This window comes from Saccopteryx bilineata, chromosome 4, assembly GCF_036850765.1.
Source record: "Saccopteryx bilineata isolate mSacBil1 chromosome 4, mSacBil1_pri_phased_curated, whole genome shotgun sequence".
NCBI classification, from domain to species: domain Eukaryota; kingdom Metazoa; phylum Chordata; class Mammalia; order Chiroptera; family Emballonuridae; genus Saccopteryx; species Saccopteryx bilineata.
Window position 1 is genome coordinate 10,435,207 of NC_089493.1, and position 26,262 is coordinate 10,461,468.

General features: G+C 38.1%; 1 protein-coding gene across 3 annotated transcripts in view; it reads right to left on the reverse strand.

Annotated features, from left to right (window-relative positions):
• The window catches only part of PPP4R4 (protein phosphatase 4 regulatory subunit 4), an 88,171-nt gene that overhangs the window by 7,537 nt on the left and 54,372 nt on the right, over positions 1-26,262 (reverse strand). For all 3 annotated transcript variants that reach the window (XM_066276532.1, XM_066276530.1, XM_066276533.1), the window contains 12 exons: positions 26,116-26,193; positions 25,184-25,267; positions 24,413-24,595; positions 22,190-22,295; positions 10,644-10,791; positions 6,717-6,861; positions 4,118-4,159; positions 3,944-4,018; positions 2,316-2,385; positions 1,811-1,894; positions 1,459-1,552; positions 31-98 (listed from right to left, as the gene is read on the reverse strand). In XM_066276532.1, the coding sequence (XP_066132629.1) occupies positions 31-98; positions 1,459-1,552; positions 1,811-1,894; positions 2,316-2,385; positions 3,944-4,018; positions 4,118-4,159; positions 6,717-6,861; positions 10,644-10,791; positions 22,190-22,295; positions 24,413-24,595; positions 25,184-25,267; positions 26,116-26,193 (1,177 nt within the window). The remainder of the gene's footprint in view (positions 1-30; positions 99-1,458; positions 1,553-1,810; positions 1,895-2,315; positions 2,386-3,943; positions 4,019-4,117; positions 4,160-6,716; positions 6,862-10,643; positions 10,792-22,189; positions 22,296-24,412; positions 24,596-25,183; positions 25,268-26,115; positions 26,194-26,262) is intronic.

The window sequence follows — 26,262 nt, forward strand, 5'->3', positions numbered from 1 at the left end:
ACTTTCTGAGGAGCTCAGATTGCTACTCACCTAGTGAAATCATGGAAGTCTTTGCTAACCCTGAGGCAGAAGGTGTATACGCTGCTGCAGAACTTTTACTAGAAAAGAGCATAAGTAAGTGTAAACCCAAGAACATGCCGTTTCCACCCACTCACCCAGCACCTGGTCCTTTTCAGTCTTGTTTTCCAGGCTGCCCCTACTTCTTATGAAACATGCTTGTTAGTTTTATTCATTTACTTCTTACGTTCCAGGCCTCACAACAATTATTTTGTCTATAACTTCAAAGCATTTCCTTAAACTTTTGCTGCATCGGAATAACAGTCTTTTGATGCTCAGTTAAGACAAGTAATATGAATGAAATTGCCTTGGAAACAACTTATCTTTAGTTCTCATCTCTTTAGTCCAAATGGAGATCACCTTTTTGGCTAGGAACTCTAGTTAGATCTGTTGATAATGTCCTAAAATATAACTAAAAATATGAATAAGCTATCTTCAACAAAAGAAAAACATGTTTTTTTATAGCATATTATTTTTCTGGATAAATAAATACTTTTAAAAACTTTGATGTTTGGCCCTGGCCATTGGCTCAGCGGTAGAGCATCAGCCTGGCGTGCGGGGGACCCGGGTTCGATTCCCGGCCAGGGTACATAGGAGAAGCGCCCATTTGCTTCTCCACCCCCACCCCTTCCTTCCTCTCTGTCTCTCTCTTCCCCTCCCGCAGCCAAGGCTCCACTGGAGCAAGGATGGCCCAGGCGCTGGGGATGGCTCCTTGGCCTCTGCCCCAGGTGCTAGAGTGGCTCTGGTCATGGCAGAGCAACGCCCTGGAGGGGCAGAGCATCGCCCCCTGGTGGGCAGAGCATCGCCCCTGGTGGGTGTGCCGGGTGGATCCCGGTCGGGCGCATGCGGGAGTCTGTCTGACTGTCTCTCCCCGTTTCCAGCTTCAGAAAAATACAAAAAACAAAAAAAAACTTTGATGTTTCCTTAAAATTACTTTGCTTGTTGGTTGATATGCAGCTGTTATACTACATGAGTATATTGCATATAAAATATCATGTTTGTTTCATTTATTCTGATTCTCTTCTAATCTTAACCATTCAGTCTGCGGGGCGGAAGGGGAAACTACACATTCATTTATTGTCAGCAGCACTCTGTTCTGAACACTCTGCCATAGAAACATGTCAGCGGCTTCTTAATAGACAAAAACAATATTAATAGCAAATAGATGAGGCTATTAAATATGGTCATAGCAGTAGTTTTCCTAGAATACCAGGATAGCTATTCTAATGTAAATTGGTTAACTACTATTTTTTTAAGTCTTTACAGAAGAAAACTTAAAAATCATTTACCTATAAAAACCTCAAAATTAACCAATTTTTATAATAATGTAAATATTTCACATACACAAAGACTTGTGACCACAAAATAAAAATTAAAACATGAATAGCTGACAGATCATACCTAGCACACTTATCAAAGTTGCCATATTTTGCATGAAAAGCTTGACTATTAATGGACTGGCTTCGAATCAATTTGGATTTCTTGATTTCTTTGCCTAGAGTAACAAGCAGAAGAAAAACGTAATTGTTCACTTCATCTTTAGATGTCCCAACCCCACTCCCTCTCCACGCCCACCATTCTCAGTGAACCACAGGTGGTCTAGACCCCTTTCCTCCATCTGAGCTGACTGGAGCATCTCTTACCACAGCTGCCCACTGAGAGCTACCACAACAAACAGCACTGAAAGGGCATGGTGACTTCCCCGTAACTAACTTTTATAGAAGGAAGAGGAGACACAAGAAGTTGTTCTTACTTGTTGACGGGGTGCTAGAAGAGGGCCCTGGCAGAGACACGGGGACGCTCTTGGGCAGAGTTGTTGATGTCTTGGTGTCTCTACCTAAAACAAACTCTGTTTTAAGGGCTGTAATTTCTTCTGGGTTCTTACTAATCTCCACAAATATACTAAATACAGAAAAAGTGAAACATTATCCCTTGCTAAGCCACACTCATTCCCAAATAGTCTTACTTTGCATATTTACAGATTTCAATCCTAGTTACTCATGACCAATTTCACAGCCTTTTTGCTGTTACCGGTTTCCTTTGAGGACCGGAAGCTCCACACTGATCCCCATCGTTTATTTATATACTCTAACATCATACAACACTAAGCAGCCAGTTTTTGAAAATGACTTTTAAAAACAAAAGAAAGAAAAGCAACTTTCCATGTAATGTTAACAACTCGACAGGGTCTTTCGGAACGCCAGGATGAAACATGAACTAACTGAGGGACGCGGTGGTGGAGACAGAAAACCGCTTACGTTTCTTGTCGAAGGCTCTCTCACTCACGGGCCTGCCGTCATTCTGCTGCTTCTCCTTCTCCAGTTGTTCCTATTATTAAAACCTTAGCGTTAAAGGTAATCATAAATAGATTTAGGAAAATGTTCTAATGAGAAATTAAGTTTAGAGATACAAATATTATTCACAAAAATTCCTAACAGAAGTACCTTTTCTAAATTAGTGTCTAAAGAAGTGCAGTTTTTTCCAGATTTGTGTTCTTTTAATATCTACAGAATTGTGCCTTGGGGATTTGTTAAGCTAAAACAAAAAGTTTAGTATCATTGTGGTAATAAGCCTTTATTTTCTAGAAGGTATTTACCGATTTTCATTAGCAAAATATTTGTTACTATTGGCCATTTACATTTCTGATTAGTAAAGAGCAAAATAATGTTTTCTTTCAAAAGATTGAGAGAAAAGAAAATTGTCTTTGGGACACTTTAAAAATGTTTTATTGAAGTCTAATATACATAGAAAGTATAAAATTATAAGTGTACAGCTCAATGAATTTTCCCAAAATGAACACACCTATATAGCCACACCAGCTCAAAGACCAGGGTATAAAACATTACCAAAACTCAGGAGTCCCTTATCCCAACAGAATAAGTAGGCAAGAAGATCAATAACCATATCAGGTTCCGAACAAACTACATGTATAAAACACTACACCCTATTACCCTGATCCCAGTAATCATAGCTATCTTGAAGTCCTTCGCTAACTGCCTATCAGGATCACCTATCGGTCTTTTGCTATTGCCTGATTTTTTCTCTTAGGCTTGAATCACTTAGTTTAAAAAAATTTTAGAGCCCTCTTAGAGTCAATCCTGAACTAGAAAGTGAAATTAAAAATTTTAATTCCATTTACAATGATGCCAAAAATATATCTAGAAATAAATGTAACAAAAGACTTCTCTGGAACTCTACAGTTAACACTTAGAAAAAGTAAAGAAGGCTAAATAAATGGAGTGGTAGATAATAATCTTTATGGATTAGAAGACTCATATTAAGATGGCAACTTTCCAAATTGATCTATAGATCCATCCTAATTAACATAATCCTCACAAAAATTCTAGCAGGCTTTTTATGGAGATAAACAAAATAATTCTAAGCTTTATATCAAATAAATTATGATGAAAAGAAGCATGACAAAAATTACATAATATATTATTAAATTTATATAAATTCTCGTAGCAAACTAATTTGTAGAAGTAGATGCTAGATTAGTGGTTTCTGGGGACTGGAATAGAAGATACGAATCACAAAGGGGAGAGAGGAAACTTTTAAAAGAATACAAATGTTTGTTATTTTGCTTGTGGTGTTGGTTTCACAGATATGTCCAATGTCAAAATTCATCAAACTTTACACTTAAAATGAATGCAGTTAATTGTATGTTAATAATACTTCAATAAAATAGTTTTTAAAGCCTTTTAAATGTAGTTTTCCTTATAATTCATAAAATAGCAGATTTTAAAAGATCAGGACTCTTATTCAGTCATTTTTTGGGGGGAGAAAGTAGTGTAAAATTCAAAGAAATTATTTATTAGGTTTAATAACAAAGCACAGTTAATACTGGTCAGAAATATGTATGTCTGCGCATGTGAAAACAACATACCATTTCCAAAAGAAGTAGTTCTTCTCTTTCTTTCTCTTGATCCAACAAATCTTTTTCATAAAACTTTTTCTGAAACTAAGTTTAAAGTTTAAAATGAAATGGTGAAACATTAATGTGAGTATATGCCAACTTTTAAATACCCTTTTCAACATGAGGCAAAGCGAGTGTACTTACAGCATCCATAGACATTTCCATTCTGTCCAACTCCAACACAGTCTATAAAGAAAGTTTTTCAAGTTATTCAACAGTAACTGAATCAACCATCATTTCTCAAAAGACTCTTTTTTAATAAACTAGTCAACTTTTAAAATTCTTCCCAACTCTACATTGTTTTTTTAATCAATCTCTATATATTAATGCTAAGATCTATTTAAACTTAAAAAAAAATTTTAACCTTAAGAAGAGCAAGTCTAGAGGAACATTTTAAATACAAAACATGCACAATTAAACTAGTGTCTAATCATTCCTGGTGCCACTCTTCTGAAGTTTCAGAAATACAGTATGATCTTTGAATTAAAAAAAATTTTTTTAGCAAAAAAAAAAATCTTTTAGCTAAATATATATGAAGCAATCTATTATTTGGCTTAAAATTCTTAATTCCTTTCCACAGAAACTTTTAATCATATGACACTTTAACCAACAGAAAGGAATTCATTCTGAAAGCATTCTCTCAATTTAGTATTTTTCTTTCAGAATACAGTAGTCTAAAACAAATATATGAGTCTAACAGTGGCCCATGTACCCCAGGGTTTTGTCTCTGACGGAGTATAGTGCTTCTCCAAAGAAGTAACTCTAACAGGCAAAATAAAGTACATCTGTAGTCATATGCCAAAGCTATTCATTGCAAACATATTTATTGAAAGCTTTATTTTTATGCTGAAATTTATAAATATTTGAAAGTTTATGCCATGAAATATCCCTTTTAAATAAAATTACTTCCCACCTTACAACACTGACTAGAGTCAGCTATTCCATTTTTATCCAGAAGCTTTGTGTAGGGCACCGGTTCTCAACCTGTGGGTCGCGACCCCAGCGGGGTCGCCTAAAGCCATTGGAAAATACATAATGCATAATAGGTATTTACATTCCAAATCATAACTGTAGCAAAATTACAGTTATGAAGTAGCCACCAAAATTATTTTTTGGTTTGGGGTCGCCGCAACATGAGGAACTGTATTGCGGGGTCACGGCATTAGAAAGGTTGAGAACCACTGGTGTAGGGCCTCTCAAAGGTTCCCATACCAACACCTGAGTCTGCTCACATTACACTACAGAATTTTCATGGGACAGATTGACTTGTACTTAAAAGAAGAGCTGTAATTTTGTTAACCAGTGTCACGCCAGTAAATTCAATAGAAAGGGGAAAAAAAGGACTATCAGACTAAAATAAAGAATCCTCCAGAATAATCTATTGTAGGTGACTAATTCATTATATTAATGATATAATTTCTGTACCTACTTATGGGGTTAGCTTATATTATCTCAAGCTAATAAATTCTTTCAGAAGAGTAACTAACTCTCTCATGTGTACTATTTTGACATATTAATTTCATTGTCTAAATTTCTCCAATTAAATGCAAGCAATGTGTGCGTGCGTGCGTGCGTGTTTAAATTTAGATGCATGTCCAGACTCTAGGTATTTCTGGCTATTTCAGTTTATGAAGAGGAATTCACATTTCAGTATAATAGAATTATACTAATAATACTAAGTTATTAAATCACTTTATTAAAAAGTTCCTCAAGTGACATCTGGCAATAATTTCTAGGGGGAAAAAAAAAAGACCACAGAATTTTTTTTTCAAATCAATGCTATTACTTGAGACATTAATAAATTAATTTCTCTTGCTACAAACACATTCTCAAAAACTATCTGTCCTGGAGTTCATTTATCCAGATGCATAAATGCAACCATTTTAATTTGACTTAATCTTATAAAAGCATTAGTCATTTATTAAGCAAAAAATTCTTGAAGGCTAAAGTATTTTAAGGTTTGACTTCACAAACTGAAAGTTTTACTGTTTTAGTTTTCCAACATTACCAAACAATCCATATAATTAGATCACATACTAAAACAAAACAAAAAATCCTATATGATTGATGCAATGTTATATTATTGATAAAAGAATGCACTTGGGGTAAGAGATGTATATTCTAGTCCTATTTCTGTCACTTAATAATATGATCTTGAGCAGACAATATTTCTAGGTCTAGATCTTCTGTAAAGACACTGAACTAACTTCATGGCTAAGCTTCTATCAAATGTGACTTTCCCAGTTTTAACAACAAAGTTTTCCCAGATTATAACTGCTTGTAAATAAAGTCTAGTGAATGAGGTATTCATTATTAGTTGAACAGCATTTACTGAGCACCTAAAATATGCCAAGCTCTCTCTTGTGGAGCTTATATTACTAGTAATATGGTTTAATGTCTAAGTGCTAACTCTCATATCCAACTGTAGCACACATCAACCAAATCAGTTATTAATTCTTATGACTCTAACATAGTGCCATCCCATCAAGTAAAATAATAAAGATATAATTAAGACTATCTTAATGCAAAAAATACAAATGTGGCAAATGTGACACTTTTTGTTTTATTTTTTAATTTATTGACTGGAGAGAGAGAGAGAGAAACATCGATTTGTTGTTCCACTTATTTATGTATTCATTGGCTGATTCCTGTATGTGCCCTAACCGGGGATCAAGCCCACAACCCTTGGCGTATTGGGTAACGCTCTAACCAACTGATCTACCCAGCCAGGGCCGATACTTACTCTTTTGACAATAGCCAGAACATCTTTATCTTTTTCTTGACATAGAAGTTTTCTCACACACATTTCTAACTGCTGAAGTAGATGTTTATCTGCAGGGATCTTCAAGGTAGATTTCACTTTGGGCAACAAGTAGCAAAGTTTCATTCTATAATAAATGAAATACTATTTACTTTGGATTAATCTATAACTTAAATTTAAGAACTGAATAATAACAGTAACATAAAACTGAAAGAATATTCAAGCTGTAGATAGCCTGAAACTGAATTTACTATGCAACATATGCTATGGAGTGCCTACCATGAAACAAGCATTCATCATTTGGGAGCTGAGATACACTGGTGAATAAAAGCAACAATACCCTCTGCTGACCTGGAGCTTCACGCTAGCACGGGGCTGGGGAGAGAGGGTTAACTAAGTAAATGTCTGCTGGACAGTGGGAGGTAGAGAAAAGAACTCGGGGAAAGAAGCCAGGGAGTGCTAGAGGAGGCGGCGTTTCAATTGTAAAACAGGTGGTCAGAGAGGGCTTCAGTGAAGGTTTCATTGAAAAGATGACACTTAAGCAAAGACCAGAAAAAAAAAAAGAGGAAATAAGCCACATGTCTCTGAACATGACAGGCAGTGGCTGCAGCAGGAGCAAAAGTCCTACATGCGGAGCTTACCTAGGCGTTGTCCCAAAGTAGCAAACTGGCAAATTGGCCCAAATGGCAAACTGGCTACAACGGATAGAACTGGGCAAAGATAAGATTAGGGGATGATCTCTAAAGAGGAGGAGGCCAGATCATCCAGGAACGTGCAGGCCACTGTTCTGAGACCGGCTTCTGTTTTAAGTGCAGTGAGAAGCCACGGAGGGTTTAGGTCGAGGAATGAAATGATGTTGAGGTTAGACTGCAGCTGGTCAAGCACAGCAGAGGCCCCTTCAATAATTCAGGGAAGAAAGATGGTGGCCTGAACCAGAGCGTAGCAGCCGAGCTCGTGAGAGTGGTTAGGTTCTGAAAACATTTTGCAAGCAGCAGGATGTGCTGAGGGATCGGAAGTGGAATGACAGAAAGGAGTTAAGGTTTTGATCTGAGCAAGTGGAAAACTGAAATGGTTATTTACTGAGAGGCAAAAGACCTCAGGAGCAAGATAGGGGGCGGTTACTTTGGACAGATTAAGTCGGAGGTGCCCATTAGATATTCAGTGGAAATGCTAAGTGGGCCAAGAGTTGAGAGGAAACCCAGAGAAGTGCAGGAAACCTTAGGAGGAGGCAGTCCCGAGGAACATTCTGCTTGACTAAACTCAAACTCGACTGCTTTGCTGGGGCTGGTGTTAGAAAGGGATGCTAGGCGGTTATACGTTTTGTGGCTGCTGTTTCATTTACCCACTGAGTGCTCTCCAGATATTACCTTCATTTCTGTGTCAAGCCTTGTGGTGGCTAAGTCCCATGCCTACAGACTTCAGATGGTTTGTCAGCTGAGCGTTCAGTTAAGGATTCTTCTCATACAACAAGATTTGCTTTCTATTCAATCAAAGAGGATAGCTCTTCCTCTAGAATTTTCAACTCTGTAAATAGCTATAATGGTCTCAAACTTATTCAGAGCTCACCATGGATACTGCTAAGCCTGGTGATGTGTTCTCCAATTACGGGATCTCAGTTTTCCCTTCTCACAACTCGGAAGAAGGCTTCTTTGAATACCAATAATATTTTTCCAGCCTTGATATTGTCTAGACTCAGTATTTTAAATTTTAAACACCCAACAAAAAACAACAGTCTATGCACACTTCATTCTTTATAACCCAAGTCAAGTCTAGAAAACATATATTCAGTAGCAGCTACGCAAACTATAGTAATGATTTATCTCTATGAGAATCCTGGGCCCATGCAATTATAAAGATTTTGAGGTGAGGGATGACATCTTCCTGGTAAACTAAACTCTTTATGTACGTTACCTCTGGTTTGTTCCTCAGGACACACTATGGGCTAGGTACTAAAGAGATGGACACACAGGGAGGTTTAGGAACTCACCCAAAGACACACCGCTAGTGAGCAGGTGTGTGAGCTGGGAATCGGAAACTCTCCTCCTAGCCTGCACGACCCTACCACCTTGGCCTGTGATGGTTCCTATTTTATCTGCACATCTCTATAACACTGAGCAAAGGCTTTGGTCCCCCCAAACCAATTAGTATATGCTGAAGCCATTTTTGGGGCCAGCAGCCAGGAACTGGGAACCAAGACAAACTGCTATACAATAATCCCTTACCCAAAATTATCACCAAAACTCACAGAGCAATACTCAATTATTCTCCCTTTGGTTTCTGCATCGGCAGGTTGCTTTCTCTTAGAACCAATGTCATCTTATTAGTCACGTTGCCCAGAGTACAGATGATTCAGTTTCCTTTCAAATAATTTCTGCCAACTGCTTGGCAAGTGATAATTCATCACATTGAAAGCTGCTTTTCTAGAATCACTTCGATGTGCAAAATGTTAACAATATAGTCAGATCCAGTACTTGTTTAGCAAGAGCTAAATTTTAAAGAATTAGCAACAGTCTTTTTTTAAAGATATTTTTGTTTGTTTGTTTATTGTATTGATCTGAGAGAGAAACACAGGAATACGGATCTGTTCCTGCATGTGCCCTGACTGGGGATCGAACCAGCAACCTCTGTGCTTTGGGTTGATGTTCTAACTAACTGAGCTCTCTGGCCAGGGCAGCAACAGTCGTTAAACCTCAAGTCAAGGAAACCTCACTGTCATTTACATAGCCCAGATAAGATGCACAATATACTGCAGCCACTGCAAGAATGCACTCTGTATTTTCTCACACTAAAAATACAAAACAAAAACCAGCTCTAGATCTGTTCCCCTTAAACAATGCTCACAAAGTTCTCAACATCCTCTGACAATTCTTTTTGGTATATTTTCTCTTAACAGCAACACCGTCCATCCAGACCATCTTCCCGTTAGTATCATAATGAGGAACATGGTGCCTGCAGTTCATGTCAGCTGGTTATAAAAGATGCATCCATATCACACAGCATAAAGCGAACTGTGGCTAGCATGGGAAAACTCAGCAAGGGCTCCGGAGTTCCTCTGTTTAAGGAAACCTTGGCCACCAGACTTTGTGTCCTTCCCTCCTACAGATCGGAGGTCCTCAAGTTCAGAACGGACATGGAGCATAGAACACAAGTCTAATGGCTGAGGGTTTAAAATTACCTTCAACTCATACAATGTACAAATAACCCTCATGGAAGAGTATGTGTGTGCTAAGTGCCCCCAAACTATTCACTTAAAAATGGTTAAAATTTTAGGTCAATTTTATGTTATGTATTTTTAACGCAATTTTAGAAGAAATAACATGCTTATTTTGGGAGGAAAAAAAAGGAAAAATATATTTATTCATTTTTTCAATTTCCAAGCAAGCCAATTTCAGGCCTGTTCCATTTAATCAAACAGTTCATTAATCAACTGCAATTAACATCTACTGGATTTCAAAAACGTAAGACAGCTGAACGTTAGAAAAGACAAGAAAAACACTTCTAAGCATCCCCGTTTCTATGAATCAATGGGGCCCTAAAAATGAACAGATCCTCTCCAATTCAACTCAGAACTATATTTTCTTTAGTCTCGGAAGACAGATAAATGAGAGTATCTACTCAACCACCTTTTGATGCCAATGTGTGTATTCAAGTGGCCAGACATGTCTGCCAGGCTGGCTTTGACTATTGCTCTCTCAACCCAATTAAGGAAAGACTCAAGATAGTGTTAAAGGACTGTGTTTCTAAATCCAATGATTGAAGCTTATCAATTAAAACTACTAAGAATTTCAAAGCAAAAAGATTCTTAACTTAATTTTTAATTGACTAAGAAAAAGATTTTGCATATATTCATAATAGTATATACATTAAAATATCATCTTTTCCAATATTTTCTTGGATTGATAGCCATACCTCACATTTGCTACTGGATCATGTGTCAGTTCAATAGCAGGTAGAAAGAAATATTTACAGAAAAATGATTTGGAAAAGATCTCTATAATAAATTCACAGGTATCCAAAAATCGAAGTCTATTCCAATAACTTTTTCCTTGGCCCAGTTCTAGAAACAAACAAAAAAAAATTATCACAAATTTAATCTGTCCTACATTAAATAATATGTGACAAAATCTGACACACAAAATCCATGTCAACTTTCTCTATACCCACAATTTGTCTAGCAAATATGAGAAATAAGAGGAAAAAACCATGTTATACACCGTTTGTAGACCCCTCAAATTAATACCTCAAAAAACAGAAAAAAATTTATTAAACACTGCATTCAATTCCATTAGCATTTAGTAAATACTGGATGACTATTTCTACTGTTTTTGATCATTCACTATGTGCTAAGTACTTGAAACAAATTCTCTCATTCAGTCCTGGAAAGCAATGCAATGGTATAAGCACATAATTATCTCTCCTAAAATATAAGGATACTGAGATTCAGAAACATTAAAGTTACAGAGCAAGTAAGTGCAGGGCTAGAATTCAAATACAGGTGTGTATAACTTCAAAATTTTTTAGCAATCAAATTAACTGTTTCTTCCCCATTTCCTTAAAAATGCTTTGAAGTGGTCTGACCAGTGGTGCTGCAGTTGATACAGTGTCAATCTGGAATGCTGAGATTCCAGGTTCGAAACCCCAAGGTCACTGGCTTGAGCACAGGCTCACCAGCTTGAGCACAGAGTCACTGGCTTGAGCATGGGATCACTGACATAATGGCTTGAGTGTGGGATCATCAACACGATCCCTTGGTCATCTAGCTTGAGCCCGAAGGTTACTGGCTTGAGGACTAGGTCGCTGGCTTGAGCAAGGGGTCACTGGATCAGCTAGAGCCCCTCCACCCCTGTTCAAGACACTTATGAGAAGCAATCAAAGAACAATTAAAATGCTGCAACAATGAGTTGATACTTCTCATCTCTCTCCCTTCCCGTCTGTGTCTCTCTCTTACTAAGAAAATAAAATAAAAATAAAAATGCTTTGAAGTAGATAAAATCTTATATAAACACACAATTATTAAAATAATTCAGATCAAATTAAAAGGATAATTTTCTCCCTTATTATAGTCTTCTTTCAAAAACATTTTACATATAAGATCCTGTCATTAAAAAATTAAAATTTAGTTAAAATATACTTTAAAAGATTAAAGAATAATAAGCATATTTTTTCTTAAATAAAATTTTGCATACTCCTAATTTTTTGAAAAGTAGCAATCACTACTTAAAATAGTAAACTCCAATAACCAGAAAATCCCATTACCTGACTTCATAAAAGCTTTAAGACAAGGGTCGGGAATCTTTTTGGCTGAGAGAGCCATGAACGCCACATATTTTAAAATGTAATTCCATGAGAGCCATACAATGACCCATATACCTTACGCATTATCCAATAAAAATTTGGTGTTGTCCTGGAGGACAGCTGTGATTGCCTCCAACCACCCGCAACCATGAACATGAGCGGTAGGAAATGAATGGATTGTAATACATGAGAATGTATTATATTTTTAACATTATTTTTTTTATTAAAGATTGTCTGCTGCATTCAAGAAAATTCTTGGGGAGACAAGATGGCGCTGGAGTAGGCGGACATACCAACATCTACCTCCCAGAACCAAAGTGGATTACAAACTAATTTTAAGAACTAGCATCTGGAAAAACCAACTTTGGACTAAACTAAGAGGACTCTTCAACCAAGGAACACTGAAGAAGCCACACCGAGACTGGTAGGAAAAGCGGAAATGCGGAGAGGGCTGCCCAGCTCCCCGGAGTGAACGGCAGCAGGGAGAGACTTGCGAGGCGGGAAGTGAGTTTAGCAGAGGGGGAAGGGTCCTGAGCCCCAGGAACAAAGCCCCAACCTGCAGCCCCAGAGCCCAGAAGAGGCGTAAGGACAGTATTTAGCTGGAAACAAGTCAGGATACTGTTTGTGAGAAAGAGTCTGATTTCTCAGACCCAGGATCCTTCTTAAAGGGACTGCACAGAACTCTCTCACACCCACTCACCCAGGGCTCCTGGGGATGGGGAGAGAGGAGAGGACCAGAGTAACAGGAAGAGAGTGTAATCTAGGAGGCACAGGGAGAAACATTTTGGGAGATAGTCACCCTAACCCCTGGGACAAGTCACTCCCCAAAGCTGAAGTGAATATTTCCCCCGGAAACAGCAATACCAGCAAAGGGAAGTAGAAGAGCAGCCAAACAAGCTCCCTCGGGGCACTCAGAGCAGAGTCGCATAGTAGGAGGGAGCTTTTGGGTCTATAGTAGTGAGTCTTAGGGTCCAAGCTGCAACACCCCCACCCACTCGGCTGAGGGCTCCCCGGAGGGTGGGTGGCAGCTGGAGACGAAAGCAAGGTTCTGCTGGAAGGGGCGGAAGCCGGCTGGCCACCACTGGGCCCAGGTGTGAGCTCAATCTTGACGGGCTGGGGAGAAGGGGGCGTGCAAAAGCGATCAAGCTCAGCTGCGGGCAGCCTGTAATCCAGCCTGTGGGAGAAGGGCGGGAACCCTGGAAAGGGTGGAGACCAGCCCCTGAGCAAGGGCACAGGAGCACAGCCTTGCCCCGCCCATGCAACCCAGGCTTGCTGTCTGACTTGGTACTTGGCTCCTCCCGCGGGGGTGGAGCCAAAAGCCCAGAAGAGGCGGAGTTCCGCTACTGAGCTGAGCTTGGGCACGCAGTCCTGCCCAGCGGTAGAGCCAAGGCTAGCAGCCATCCCTCGAACGGGCTCCTCATGCAAGAGCAGGGCGAAAGCCCGGAAACAGGCGGAGACCCGCAACTGAGCAAAGGTGCTCGCCAGTGCCCTCAGGACCAAGCATAACGTCACACACGGGGGCGGGGCAAAGGCCAAGGCCACCAACGCTTGTATAACCGAGCGCATGATCACAGCCACTCTCGCAAAGAGAAAATGCGGAGGCAGAGAAATACAACACAAATAAACCAAGAGAAATCCCCAGAAAAGGACCTAAGTGAATCATATATAACCAAATTACCAGATGCAGAGTTTAAAATAACGATTGTTAGGATGCTCAAAGATATTAGAACAACCATAGATGGCCATTACGAAAACCTAAATAAAGAGATAACAAATATAAAAAAGGACATTGAAATAATAAAAAAGAATCAGTCAGAAATGACAAATACAATATCTGAAATAATATAATGGAAGGAATTAAAAGCAGGATGGATGAAGCAGAGAATCGAATCAGCGAGTTAGAGGACACGATAAATAAAGGCACGGAAGCAGAGCAGAAAAAAGAAAAGAGACTCAAAAAGTCTGAGGAAACTCTAAGAGGGCTCTGTGACAACATGAAGAGAAATAACATCCGCATCATAGGGGTTCCTGAAGAAGAAGAGAAAGAACAAGGGATAGAGACTTTGTTCAAACATATCATAGTGGAAAACTTCCCCCAATTAAGGCAGGAAAACATTGCACATGTTCAGGGAGCACAGAGAACTAACTCCATTAAGGAGAAACCCAAAGAAACCAACACCAAGACACATCATAATTAAAATACCAAAGCTAAATGATAAAGAGAAAATATTAAAAGCTGCTAGAGAAAAAAAGACTATCACCTACAAAGGAGCCCCCATAAGGATGACTTCTGACTTCTCAACAGAAACACTTGAGGCCAGAAGGGAATGGCAAGAAATATTCAAAGTAATGCAGAACAAGAACCTACAACCAAGACTACTTTATCCAGCAAGGCTATCATTTAAAATTGAAGGAGAAATAAAAAGCTTTACAGACAAAAAAAAAAACTCAAGGAATTCACTGCAACCAAACCAAGGCTGCAAGAAATGCTAAGGGACCTGTTGTAAACAGATCAAAGGAAAAAAAGAATATAGCAAAAGAGGAAAACAGTTTTAAAGAAAAAAGTGGCAATAAACAATTACATATCAGTAATAACCTTAAATGTTAATGGATTAAGTGATCCGATCAAGAGACATAGGGTAGCTGCGTGGATAAGAAAACAGGACCCATACATATGCTGTCTACAGGAGACACACCTTAAATCAAAATATGCACACAGACTGAAGATAAAAGGATGGAAAAAAATATTTCACACAAATGGAAATGAAAAAAAAGCTGGGGTAGCAATACTTATATCAGACAAAATGGACTTTAAAACAAAGACCATAGTTAGAGATAAAGAAGGTCACTACATAATGATAGAGGGAGCAATCCAACAGGAAGATATAACCATTATAAATACCTACACACCTAATATAGGAGCACCTAAATATATAAAGCAGACTTTGATGGACTTAAAGGGCAAGATCAACAGCAATACTATAATAGTAGGGGATTTCAACACCCCATTAACATCATTAGATAGAGCCTCAAGAAAGAAAATTAATAAAGAAACAGCAGACTTAAAGGACATATTAGATCAACTCGATTTAATAGGTATCTTCAGAACCTTTCACCCTAAAACATCAGAATATACATTCTTTTCAAGTGCTCATGGTACATTCTCTAGAATAGACCACATGTTAGGGCACAAAAGCGGGCTCAACAAATTTAAGAAGATTGAAATCATATCGAGCACTTTCTCTGATCACAATGGCATTAAACTAGAAATCAACCGCAATAGAAAAATTGAAAAACATTCAAACACTTGGAAACTAAATAGCATGTTATTAAATCACAAATGGGTTAACACTGAGATCAAAGAAGAAATTTAAAAATTCCTAGAAACAAACGATAGTGAGCATACATCAACTCAAAATTTATGGGACACAGCAAAAGCAGTCCTGAGAAGGAAATTTATAGCATTACAGGCATACCTCAAGAAGCTAGAAAAAGCTCAAATAAACAACTTAACCCTGCATCTAAAAGAACTAGAAAAAGAACAGCAAGTAAAGCCCAGAGCTAGTAGAAGGAAGGAAATAATAAAGATCAGAGCAGAAATAAATGACATAGAGGCTAAAGAAACAATACAGGGGATCAATGAAACCAGGAGCTGGTTCTTTGAAAAGGTAAACAAGATCGATGAACCTTTAATGAGACTCACCAAGAAAAAAAGAGAGAGGACTCAAATAAATAAAATTAGAAATGAGAGTGGAGAAATAACAACTGACACAACAGAAATACAAAATATTATAAGAAAATATTATGAAGAACTGTACGCCAAAAAACTAGACAACCTAGATGAAATGGAAAAATTCCTTGAATTATATAATCTTCCAAAAATCAATCTGGAAGAATCAGAAAACCTAAACAGACCAATTACAACAAATGAGATTGAAACAGCTATCAAAAAACTCCCAAAAAAGAAAAGTCCTGGGCCTGATGGCTTCACAAGTGAATTCTACCAAATATTCAAAGAAGAACTAGCTCCTATCCTTCTCAAGCTATTTCAAAAAATTCAAGAGGAAGGAAGACTTCCAAACTCCTTTTATGAGGCGAGCAAAATTCTGATTCCAAAACCAGGCAAAGACAACACAAAAAAAGAAAATTATAGGCCAATATCCCTGATGAACTTAGATGAAAAATCGTCAACAAAATATTAGCAAACCGGATCCAGCAATATATGAAAAAAATCATACACCATGATCAAGTGGGATTTATTCTTGGGAGGCAAGGCTGGTACAATATTCACAAATCAATCAATGTGATTCATCACATAAACAAAAGAAAGGAGAAAAACTACATGATAATTTCAATAGATGCAGAAAAAGCATTTGATAAAATCCAGCACCCATTCATGATCAAAACTCTCAGCAAAGTGGGAATACAGGGAACATACCTCAACATGATAAAAGCCATCTATGACAAACCACAGCCAACATCATACTCAATAGGCAAAAATTAAAAGCAATACCGTTAAGATCAGGAACAAGGCAGGGGTGCCCCCTTTCACCACTCTTATTCAACATTGTTCTGGAAGTCCTAGCCACAGCAATCAGACAAGAAAAAGAAATAAAAGGCATCCAAATTGGAAAAGAAGAAGTAAAACTATCATTATTTGCAGATGACATGATATTGTATATAGAAAACCCTAAAATCTCAGTCAAAAAACTACTAGACCTGATAAATGAATTTGGCAAGGTGGCAGGATATAAAATCAATAGTCAGAAATCACAGGCATTTTTATACACTAATAATGAACTGTCAGAAAGAGAAATCAAGGAATCAATCCCCTTTACCATTGCAACTAAAAAAATAAAGTACCTAGGAATAAATCTAACCAACTAGATTAAAGACTTGTACTCAGAAAATTATAAAACATTGATAAAAGAAATCAGAAGATACGAATAAGTGGAGGCATATACCGTACTCATGGTTAGGAAGAATAAACATCATTAAAATGTCTTTATTACCCAAAGCAATTTATAAATTCAATGCAATACCGATTAAAATACCGATGACTTACTTCAAGGATATAGAACACATATTCCAAAAATTTATATGGAACCAAAAGAGAACACGAATAGCCTCAACAATCTTGAAAAGGAAGAATAAAGTGGGAGGTATCACACTTCCAAATATTAAGTTATATTATAAGGCCATTGTACTCAAAACAGCCTGGTACTGGCATAAGAACAGGCATATAGATCAATGGAACAGAACAGAGAACCCAGAAATAAACCCATAGCTCTATGGACAACTGATATTTGACAAAGGAGGTAAGGAAATACAATGGAGTACAGATAGCCTCTTCAACAAATGGTGTTGGGAAAATTGGACAGCTACCTGCAAAAAAATGAAACTAGACCACCAACTTAGACCACTCACAAAAATAAACTCAAAATGGATAAAAGACTTAAATGTAAGCCGTGAAACCATAAGCATCTTAGAAGAAAACATAGGCAGTAAGCTCTCTGACATCTCACGCAGCAATATATTTGCTGATTTGTCTCCACAGGCAAGTAAAATAAAAGACAGGATAAACAAATGGGACTTTATCAAACTAAAAAGCTTTTGCACAGCTAAAGACAATAAGAACGAATAAAAAGACAAACTACACAATGGGAGAATATATTTGACATTGCGTCTGATAAAGGGTTAATAACCAAAATTTATAAAGAACTTGTAAAACTTAATACCAGGAAGACAAACAAAAATGGGCAAAAGAAATGAATAGACACTTCTCCAAAGAGGACACACAGATGGCCAATAGGCATATGAAAAAATGTTCAACTTCACTAATGATTAGAGAAATGCAAATTAAAGCCACAATGAGATATCACCTCACACCAGTCAGAATGGCGCTCATCAATAAAACAACACAGAATAAGTGCTGGCGAGGATGTGGAGAAAAAGGAACCCTCCTGCACTGCTGGTGGGAATGCAGACTGGTGCAGCCACTGTGGAAAACAGTATAGAGATTCCTCAAGAAAATAAAAATCAAACTGCCTTTTGACCCAGCTATACCACTGTTAGGAATATACCCCAAGAATACCATAGCACTGCTTGAAAAGAAGAAATGCACCCCCATGTTTATGGCAGCATTGTTCACAATAGCAAAGATCTGGAAACAGCCCAAATGTCCATCAGAGGATGAGTGGATTAAAAAGCTTTGGTATATATATACTATGGAATACTACTCAGCCATAAGAAATGATGACATAGGATCTTTTACAACAACATGGATGGGCCTTCATAACATTATACTGAAGGAAAGAAGTAAATCAGAAAAAACTAAGAACTATAGGATTCCATACACAGGTGGGACATAAAGATGAGACTCAGAGACATGGACAACAGTGTTGGGGTTACAGGGTGGGGGGAGGAGAGGGAGGGGGTTGGGGGTGGGGAGGGGCACAAAGATCATGGCTTTTCAGCATTTGCCATATTCCCCCTTTAATGTATAGACAGACAGCAAATATTTACTTATGGTGTTTCCACTATACAGACTGCTGTCTTAGGGACAAATGCTGATGAACTATTTCAGCAGTTCCTCCTTCTTCAAAGACTTATATTAGTCAACATAGAGCTCCATGTTTCATAGGACATACTCAAGCTCACTTCATGCTCCCTGGAGCTTTAGCACAAGGGAATGCCCTTTATTTTTTCTCTTTTCATTTTTTTGTTCTTGTATTTTTTCTTTTAATTATTTATTTTTTGTATTTTTCTGAAGATGGAAATGGGGAGGCAGTCAGACAGACTCCCGCATGTGCCTGACTGGGATCCACCTGGCATGCCTACCAGGGGGAAATGCTCTGCCCATCTGGGGTGTTGCTCTGTTGCAACCAGAGCTATTCTAGCGACTGAGGCAGAGGCCATGGGGCCATCCTTAGTGCCCGAGGTGGCTTTGCTCTGGTGGAGCCTTGGCTGCGGGGTGGGGGGGGGGAGAGAGACAGAGAGGAAGGAGAGGGGAGGGGTGGAGAAATAGATGGGCGCTTCTTCTGTGTGCTCGGACTGGGAATCGAACCCAGGAATCCTGCACACAAGGCCAAGGCTCTACCACTGAGCCAACCGGCCAGGGCCTAGGAATGCCCTTGTTGATCAAGCTACCCAAAAGAAAATTATATAGAGCAACCATGACAGACCGAGCAAGTCAGTCTCATACTATTCATCACCAGAACGCTGCATCCCGGTGTAAATAGTTTCAACTTTCTCGGGAAGTAGCCCGGCAGATTGGGAAATCCTGTCCAAGGGGTCCTATACTGCCCCTTCATTTGGAGTTAACCCTCAAGGACCCCTACCAGGACAACTTTGGCAGATGGATGTTACTCATATACCTTCATTGGGCAAACAGTCGTATGTCCACATTACAGTGGATACATATTCCGGATCTATAGTAACTTCTGTCAGGACAGGAGAGGCTGCTAAGCATGTTATAGCTCATTGTCTGTATGCATTGTTCTATTATTGGATTTCCTAAACTGGCTAAACTGAAAATGCTCCTGCATATGGAACAAAAGCATTCACTGTATTTTGTCATGCTTACAATCTTTAAAGTTAAGGTATTATTAAAGTGTACTCAGCAAACATTTTAAGGTCAATTTAAAAAAAAAAATTTTTTTTTAAAGGGGGTAGTCATATCCTGGAACTCCTACGGGTCTACCATATCATACTTTTTACTTAAAAAAAAAAAATTTACATTTCTTTTGAATGCTGATGAACAAGAGACACCAAATCTTTTTCGCCTGCAAACTACTACCTTCTTTATTAGATCCAGCTAATAACACTGTTTTGTCATTTTCCAAATAGCTCCAGATATATGGAAAAGATTTATATAGGCAGATGGGGATCCTCAAACCCCTCAGCGAGATCTTCTGAGCATGGCTTTTAAGATACCTAGAGGCAGAAAAAGCCCAATAGAGATCAGGGGGAACTACCAGCTTTGAGGATACACCCTTAAAGGCTCCAATGCCCCAAAGGGGTCTCATAGGATGCCATCTGGAGCCTGCTTCAATAGTGAAAAGGAAGGTCATTGAGCTAAAACCTGCCAGGCTTACATGCCTCTGCTGTGAGGAAACAGGGACACTGGAAGGTAGGCTTCCCCCTCACTCTTCTAAGGGAGGGTTCAGTCTCTTCCAGGCCTGCTCCAGCCATTTATGACCTAACCTTGCCCAGAAAGCTGGGGTTTGCCATTGAAGGCTGAAGGTGCCCAGGGCCGTCGGCCCCATCTACAACACTGTGGACGAGCCTAGGGTGTTTCTTCCAAGAAGCAGGTAAACTGATCTCATTTGCACAAGGGCCACTTAACTATGTTTTGCCTGAATAGTCAGGTTTTTTATTCTTCCCTCAAAGATCTCTGTTGTGGGTGTTAATAGTCCTATTTTCTGCTGCTTTGCTTAATATATAGTGTTTCCTTTATCCCTCCTACCTCAATGCCCCACTCATATTTCAGGCTGGGACCTACTCCTAATTTAGAGCTCTCATGCCCCCTTTTGCCAACTTCTATTATGAATCTACCTTTGCCACCCAGCTTAGTGTATCCCAAGGTTCTCTTTACCATGCCACAGTCGCAGAGCTCCAGGGAAAAGCAACCTGGTCTCATCTCTCCAGGCAGAGGAGAACAGAAGCTCCATATCCATACATGCTGCAATTGGCTTTTCCAGTCTACCTGAATCACTACCAGCTAGAAGCAGCGGTCATTGGGACTTGGACATGAGCTGCAAAGTATAGAATGGTGACAACTCCAGTGCCATGCGGACTTTTCCTGGATGTGGACTTTTCCTGGACTCCTGCTCCCTGTGATAGCTCCTAACAGACTGAACTGTGGTTGGGTTGCATTTTTCAGGGATTTGGCATGGTGATGGGGCCAACTTGGACTTGGTGAACATGTTAAGGACACTACTTTTTTATGGATTCTTGCTGTATTGGCCAAGAGTTTGCTTAAAGGCTTTTAATCACTATAAAAAAATAGAAGACTGAATAAAGAAGATGTGGAACATATACACCATGGTATACTATTCAGCTAGAAGAAATGATGACATCGGATCACTTACAGCAGAATGGTGGAATCTTGATAACATTATGCGGAGTAAAATAAGTGAATCAGAAAAAAACAAGAACTGCAGCATTCCATACATTGGTGGACATAAAAACGAGACTAAGAGACATGGACAGGAGTGTGGTGGTTACAGGGGGTGGGGGGAGGGGAGGAGGGAGACGGGGAGAGGGAGGGGTACAAAGAAAACTGGAGAGAGGGTGACGGAGGACAATCTCTCTTTGGGTGATGGGTATGCAACAGAACTAAATGACAAGATAACCTGGAAATGTTTTCTTTGAATATATGTAACCTGATTTATTGATGTCACCCCATTAAAATAAAAATTTATTTATTAAAAAAAAAAAAAGATTGTCTGCGAGCCAGATGCAGCCATCAGAAGAGCCACATCTGGTTTGCGAGCCATAGGTTCCCGACCCCTGCTTTAAGACCTTATGGTCAAATCAAGCATACAATAATTAATGAACTCACTAAGTAGATACAGAAGTAGGCCAGTATTTTTAGAATTAACACCCTCACTAAAGGTTTTTGTCTTGATGTTGGCCTTTAGAAAATTAAAATAAATATGCATTTGTTAATTGACTTTGTTTTTTTTAAGACTTTATAAACCACCTAGACTCACCAGATTCACATTTATGGGTACTATCAACTCTATTCAAAAACAAAAAATTCCCTGTTAATATTTAAAGTAGAAACATGAAATCAATGCTGTGATTCATGGGTAGTCTGCTTATATTTTAGTTCCAAATTTTATTTCATTGGGGGAGAAACTAGGCTTTCAACATGAGTGTAAATATTTTAATTTCTCAAGTGTAGAAATTCACACCAAAAATCCCAAAGTATTATTACTTGCATTCATCACAGATCTGATCCTGTCACAACGATTTCTAAAACAAAACAAAACAAAATAACCAATAAAACTCAAATACAAAAGCTCTTCAAGTATTTACCAGCATCAGCCTAATTATTCATGGCAGAATGATACACAGTGTAAGTCAGACATAAACTATAACTAAGGCCAACCACTTTGTTAACTTTTTTTTTCAAAGAGACAATGATTACTTACGTTCAATTAATTTTTGAATGACCTCATGTCTTTGTTCTTGTTTACGATTATAACGTAGAAAAATGCATAGAGTTCGTGAAGCTGCTTTTTGGACAGGTAAGACATTCTTAAAGAAATAAGAAAGACAATTAAACTAGTCTATTAATACCTATTCTGAATAATCTGGCCCCACAAATCAATGTTAAATTCTTGAGTAACAGTACAAGCAGTGTTATCTGCTTCTCCAATCACTGTGCTTATATCCTTCTGGAAGCATCTTCATATTTCATGTTAACATCACGGATGCTAAAACTAACGGGTAAAAGGCTGATGGGAAATTGGGTGTTAGCTTCAGATTACAGTGCAAATCACAAGGGAAAAAATATAATATTGAAGTGGACTAATAGAGTTGTCATCACTCCACAGCCAACCTTAGGTCACTTATAGAGGGACAGCTATCCAGATACAATGCAATATAATACACAGTAGCATTTATGAAGTATTCTTGCCAAAAATGTTTAACCTAAAACTCAGCAAGCTCTTAGTTCTAACTTCCAGTTTACAAGAAACATGGAGAATAGATGAACAAAATGGCCTCATGAAGAAGCAATCTGACAAAGGCAGAGTTGGAATATTCCACAGGACAACTAAGTCTTTTCCACATTCAATATCATGAAAAAGTAGAGAAAGGGGGAGGAGGGACTCTGTTCTGGATTAAAAGAGAATTAAAAGCTGTAACAACCTAAGGAAATACAGAGACCTTAATTATATCCTGCATGGAATAAAACAAATATAAAAGACATTTGGTGAAAGATAATTGGTAAAATTTTAATATGGGTTAAATATTAAATGATATTAAAGAATACTTGTTCACTTGGTTAAATGTAATGGCATTATGATTATATAGAATGTCCTTTTTTAGAAATAAATATTGGATGTTTAGAGATAAAATATAATATCTAGAATTTAAAATTCTCCAGCATAATGAAATTAAAAAAGCAAATATAGACATCCCAACTTATGATGGCTTGATTTAGGATTTTTCAACTTCACTGTGGTGCAAAGCAATATACACAGTAAACTATATGAGATACTTAACACTGTTATAAAATAGGCTTTGTGTTAGATGATTTGGCTTAACTGTAGGCTAATTTAAGAGGTCTGAACATGTTTAAGGTAGGCTAAGCTATGACACTTGGTAGGCTGGGTGTATTAAATGTATATTCCACTTATATTTTCAACTTTCAATGGGTATACTGGGACGCAACCCCATCGTAAGTCCAGGAGCACCTGCATGACAAAATGTTAACAATAAAATCTAAGTGATGGGAACAGGAGAGTTCATTATAGTATTTTCTCCGTTTTGGGGTTTTGTTTTTTTTTGTATCTTGGAAATTTTTTCATAATGAAAGTAGGAAAAAAAGTCCTCCACTCAAAACCTTCCAAAGACGTCCCTGTCACAAAGAAAATTATCTAGACTCCAGTCACGGCCTTCAGGTCCCTGTGCTGTGGACCCAGCCATCTCTCTAGCCTCCTCTCTCTCTACCACTCAGCACACTCGCCTTGCTGCTCCTCACACGGCCACGCATACCTGTATCAACACTGCTGCGTCACTGTTCCCTTTGCCAGGACCACTCGTCCTTCACACATCCGCATGGCCACTCCACCACTCTGTTCAAGCCTCTGCACGCAGTGCACTTGCAGAGGGGGCCTCTTCCTGCCACTGTATCTGCAACAGCATGCTACTGCCCGCCATCACCTCTTTCCCTCTGGCTTCTCTATACTTATCCCTGACAACATTATACACGTCTGTGCTTGTTTATTGTCTGTTGCCAATAAAATGTAAAGTTCTACAAGATTAGGTCCTTTGTCTCTTCACTCACTACTGGATTCTTAGCATCTAGAACTGTGCTCGGCACGTAGTAAATGCTCAATAAATTTTGTTAAATAAATGACTGAATATGAAGACCATACATTTAAGGTGAGTCTATCTACCCTCTCCCTGGCAGCATACAAACACAGGGTAAGTGGAGGTACCACCTGTCACGCCTCTCTCCCACTAGGTAAAAGATGACCACAGGGCGAACTACTGGAGAAGCAAAGGGACTCGGGAAGAAAACATCCTTCTGGACAGAATGGAATGAACTGAGTTTGTTGTAATATTTCAAGCATGTAAAAAATTTGGTAGTAATTTCAAGCTCAAGTGTGAGTTCCAAAGATTAAGATAAAAGGTTTGGGGCTCACATTTGTCATCATGATTGTGAACATTCTTTGTAAGAAACGATAATAAATCTGATCACTTGATATGACGTGTGGCAGACAGGCATATTTCTGTAGCAGCTTTTCATGAGTTCTCCATTTTAAAGAAGCTGCAGCTCGCTGTTCAGCAGCTGTGAGTGCTGGAATCAAGTCAGGCAGAGATGAAAACTGGGAAAGAAAACACACCAAAAGCACCAACAATAATTAAATCAATTGCAGGATTTAGTCTGTTTATTCAGCTAAAAATACATGAGGCAAGAAATGCTCTTGTCTATCTCAGAACATAGGAGGCATCTCAGTTGTCACAGGGAGATAACAATCTGCTTAAATCAAATACTTTAAAAATAACCCATAAGTAAAATTTATTAGTTACTGAAAACAAAATTTTGAAATAAAGACTGGGATTCTTACAACCCTTCTAATTATAGTAAAATTTATTCTATTTCACTGTCAACAAACTCTGACCTTCTAAATTCCTACCCTTTTGTCCTCACCAGCTGCTATTCTTGGAATAATAATACAAATAAAAACTGAAAATATGCATGTAAACTCCAAGGACAACAAATAAGAATATGGTAGTAGAAGACCTGTGGAGGAAATTCCAGCTGTTCAAACTCCAGCAGACACTCACTGAGCATCTACATGTGGCCAGCTCTGCTGTTTCCCCACACAACCTTTCACTGATTCCTCACAACAGCTCCTCAGAGGGAGGTAAACTTTACAACGTTCAGAAACTTTCTGATATATGGGATTTACCTTATTTTCGTGAATACTGCTTTCTCCACCAGTAGACATAAGTTCCAGGATTTCTGGAAGATGATCTATAAGAGCATCTAGTACCTTTGAATAGAGATATTGATTACTACTACGGTGATTACGATGTTTTTCTAATCTTAGATTATTAGTTAACATCATCAGTCAATTCCTACACAGAAATAATAGTATTTACCAAACAACGTTTTGGAAGTTTCTATTTTCTTACTTCTTGCTGGAGAGTCTTAGAAACATGATCAACTGCCTTGGTCAAAGTACTTATCACCACCAAACTACCAAAAGAGATTAGTGTATCTGTTTCTTAATACTGTTCAAATAGTCTAGACCTGAGACAGCTATTTCTATACAACCAACATGTTCAAAAATTTTTGAAAAGCAGCATAATTCAGACAACACCCTCAGTAATGTCTAAGTGTTAAAATGTTGCACTGTAGCAAGCTCGCAGTCATTTAGGTAAGTAAAATATACTATTGCATCAAAATTAAGTATTTCAAAGCCTTCACAAATATACTTTCTAAACAATATTTAAAAAAAGATATAAAGTGTAACATAATATATGATTAAAAGTGTGTAAAATAAAAACCTTTATATGAAAAAAACAGAAAATGAAAAAAATGTAACAAAATAGTAATAGTTATTGGAATTAAAGGTACTCTTTTAAATCTGTCTACTTTTTTTGGCATTTCCAAATTTTGCTGAACAAACAAATATACATGTATATTTAAAAGCTGAATATATTTTAAAACCTAATCTTTTAAAAAGAGCTTCCCAACTTCCAGTCTATGATACATTGACTTAAAGCTTCTGGGGTCTTAAGAGTTCATGCAATTCCCAAGAAGCAGGAGGGAAAAGGGCAATGATACATTCAGACTTAACATAAAAGAAGTAAAAACCAAAGAGTAAGAAGATATTACCTCCAGTGATTCGTCTTGTAATAATGTCATTAGTTCTTTATGTATTAAATTTACTCCAGAATTCAGAAGTTTAGACACCTAAAATGTAGCAATCAGATTTAAGACTACTAGAGATAAAGGCTATAATAATAATTTTACATATTTAAA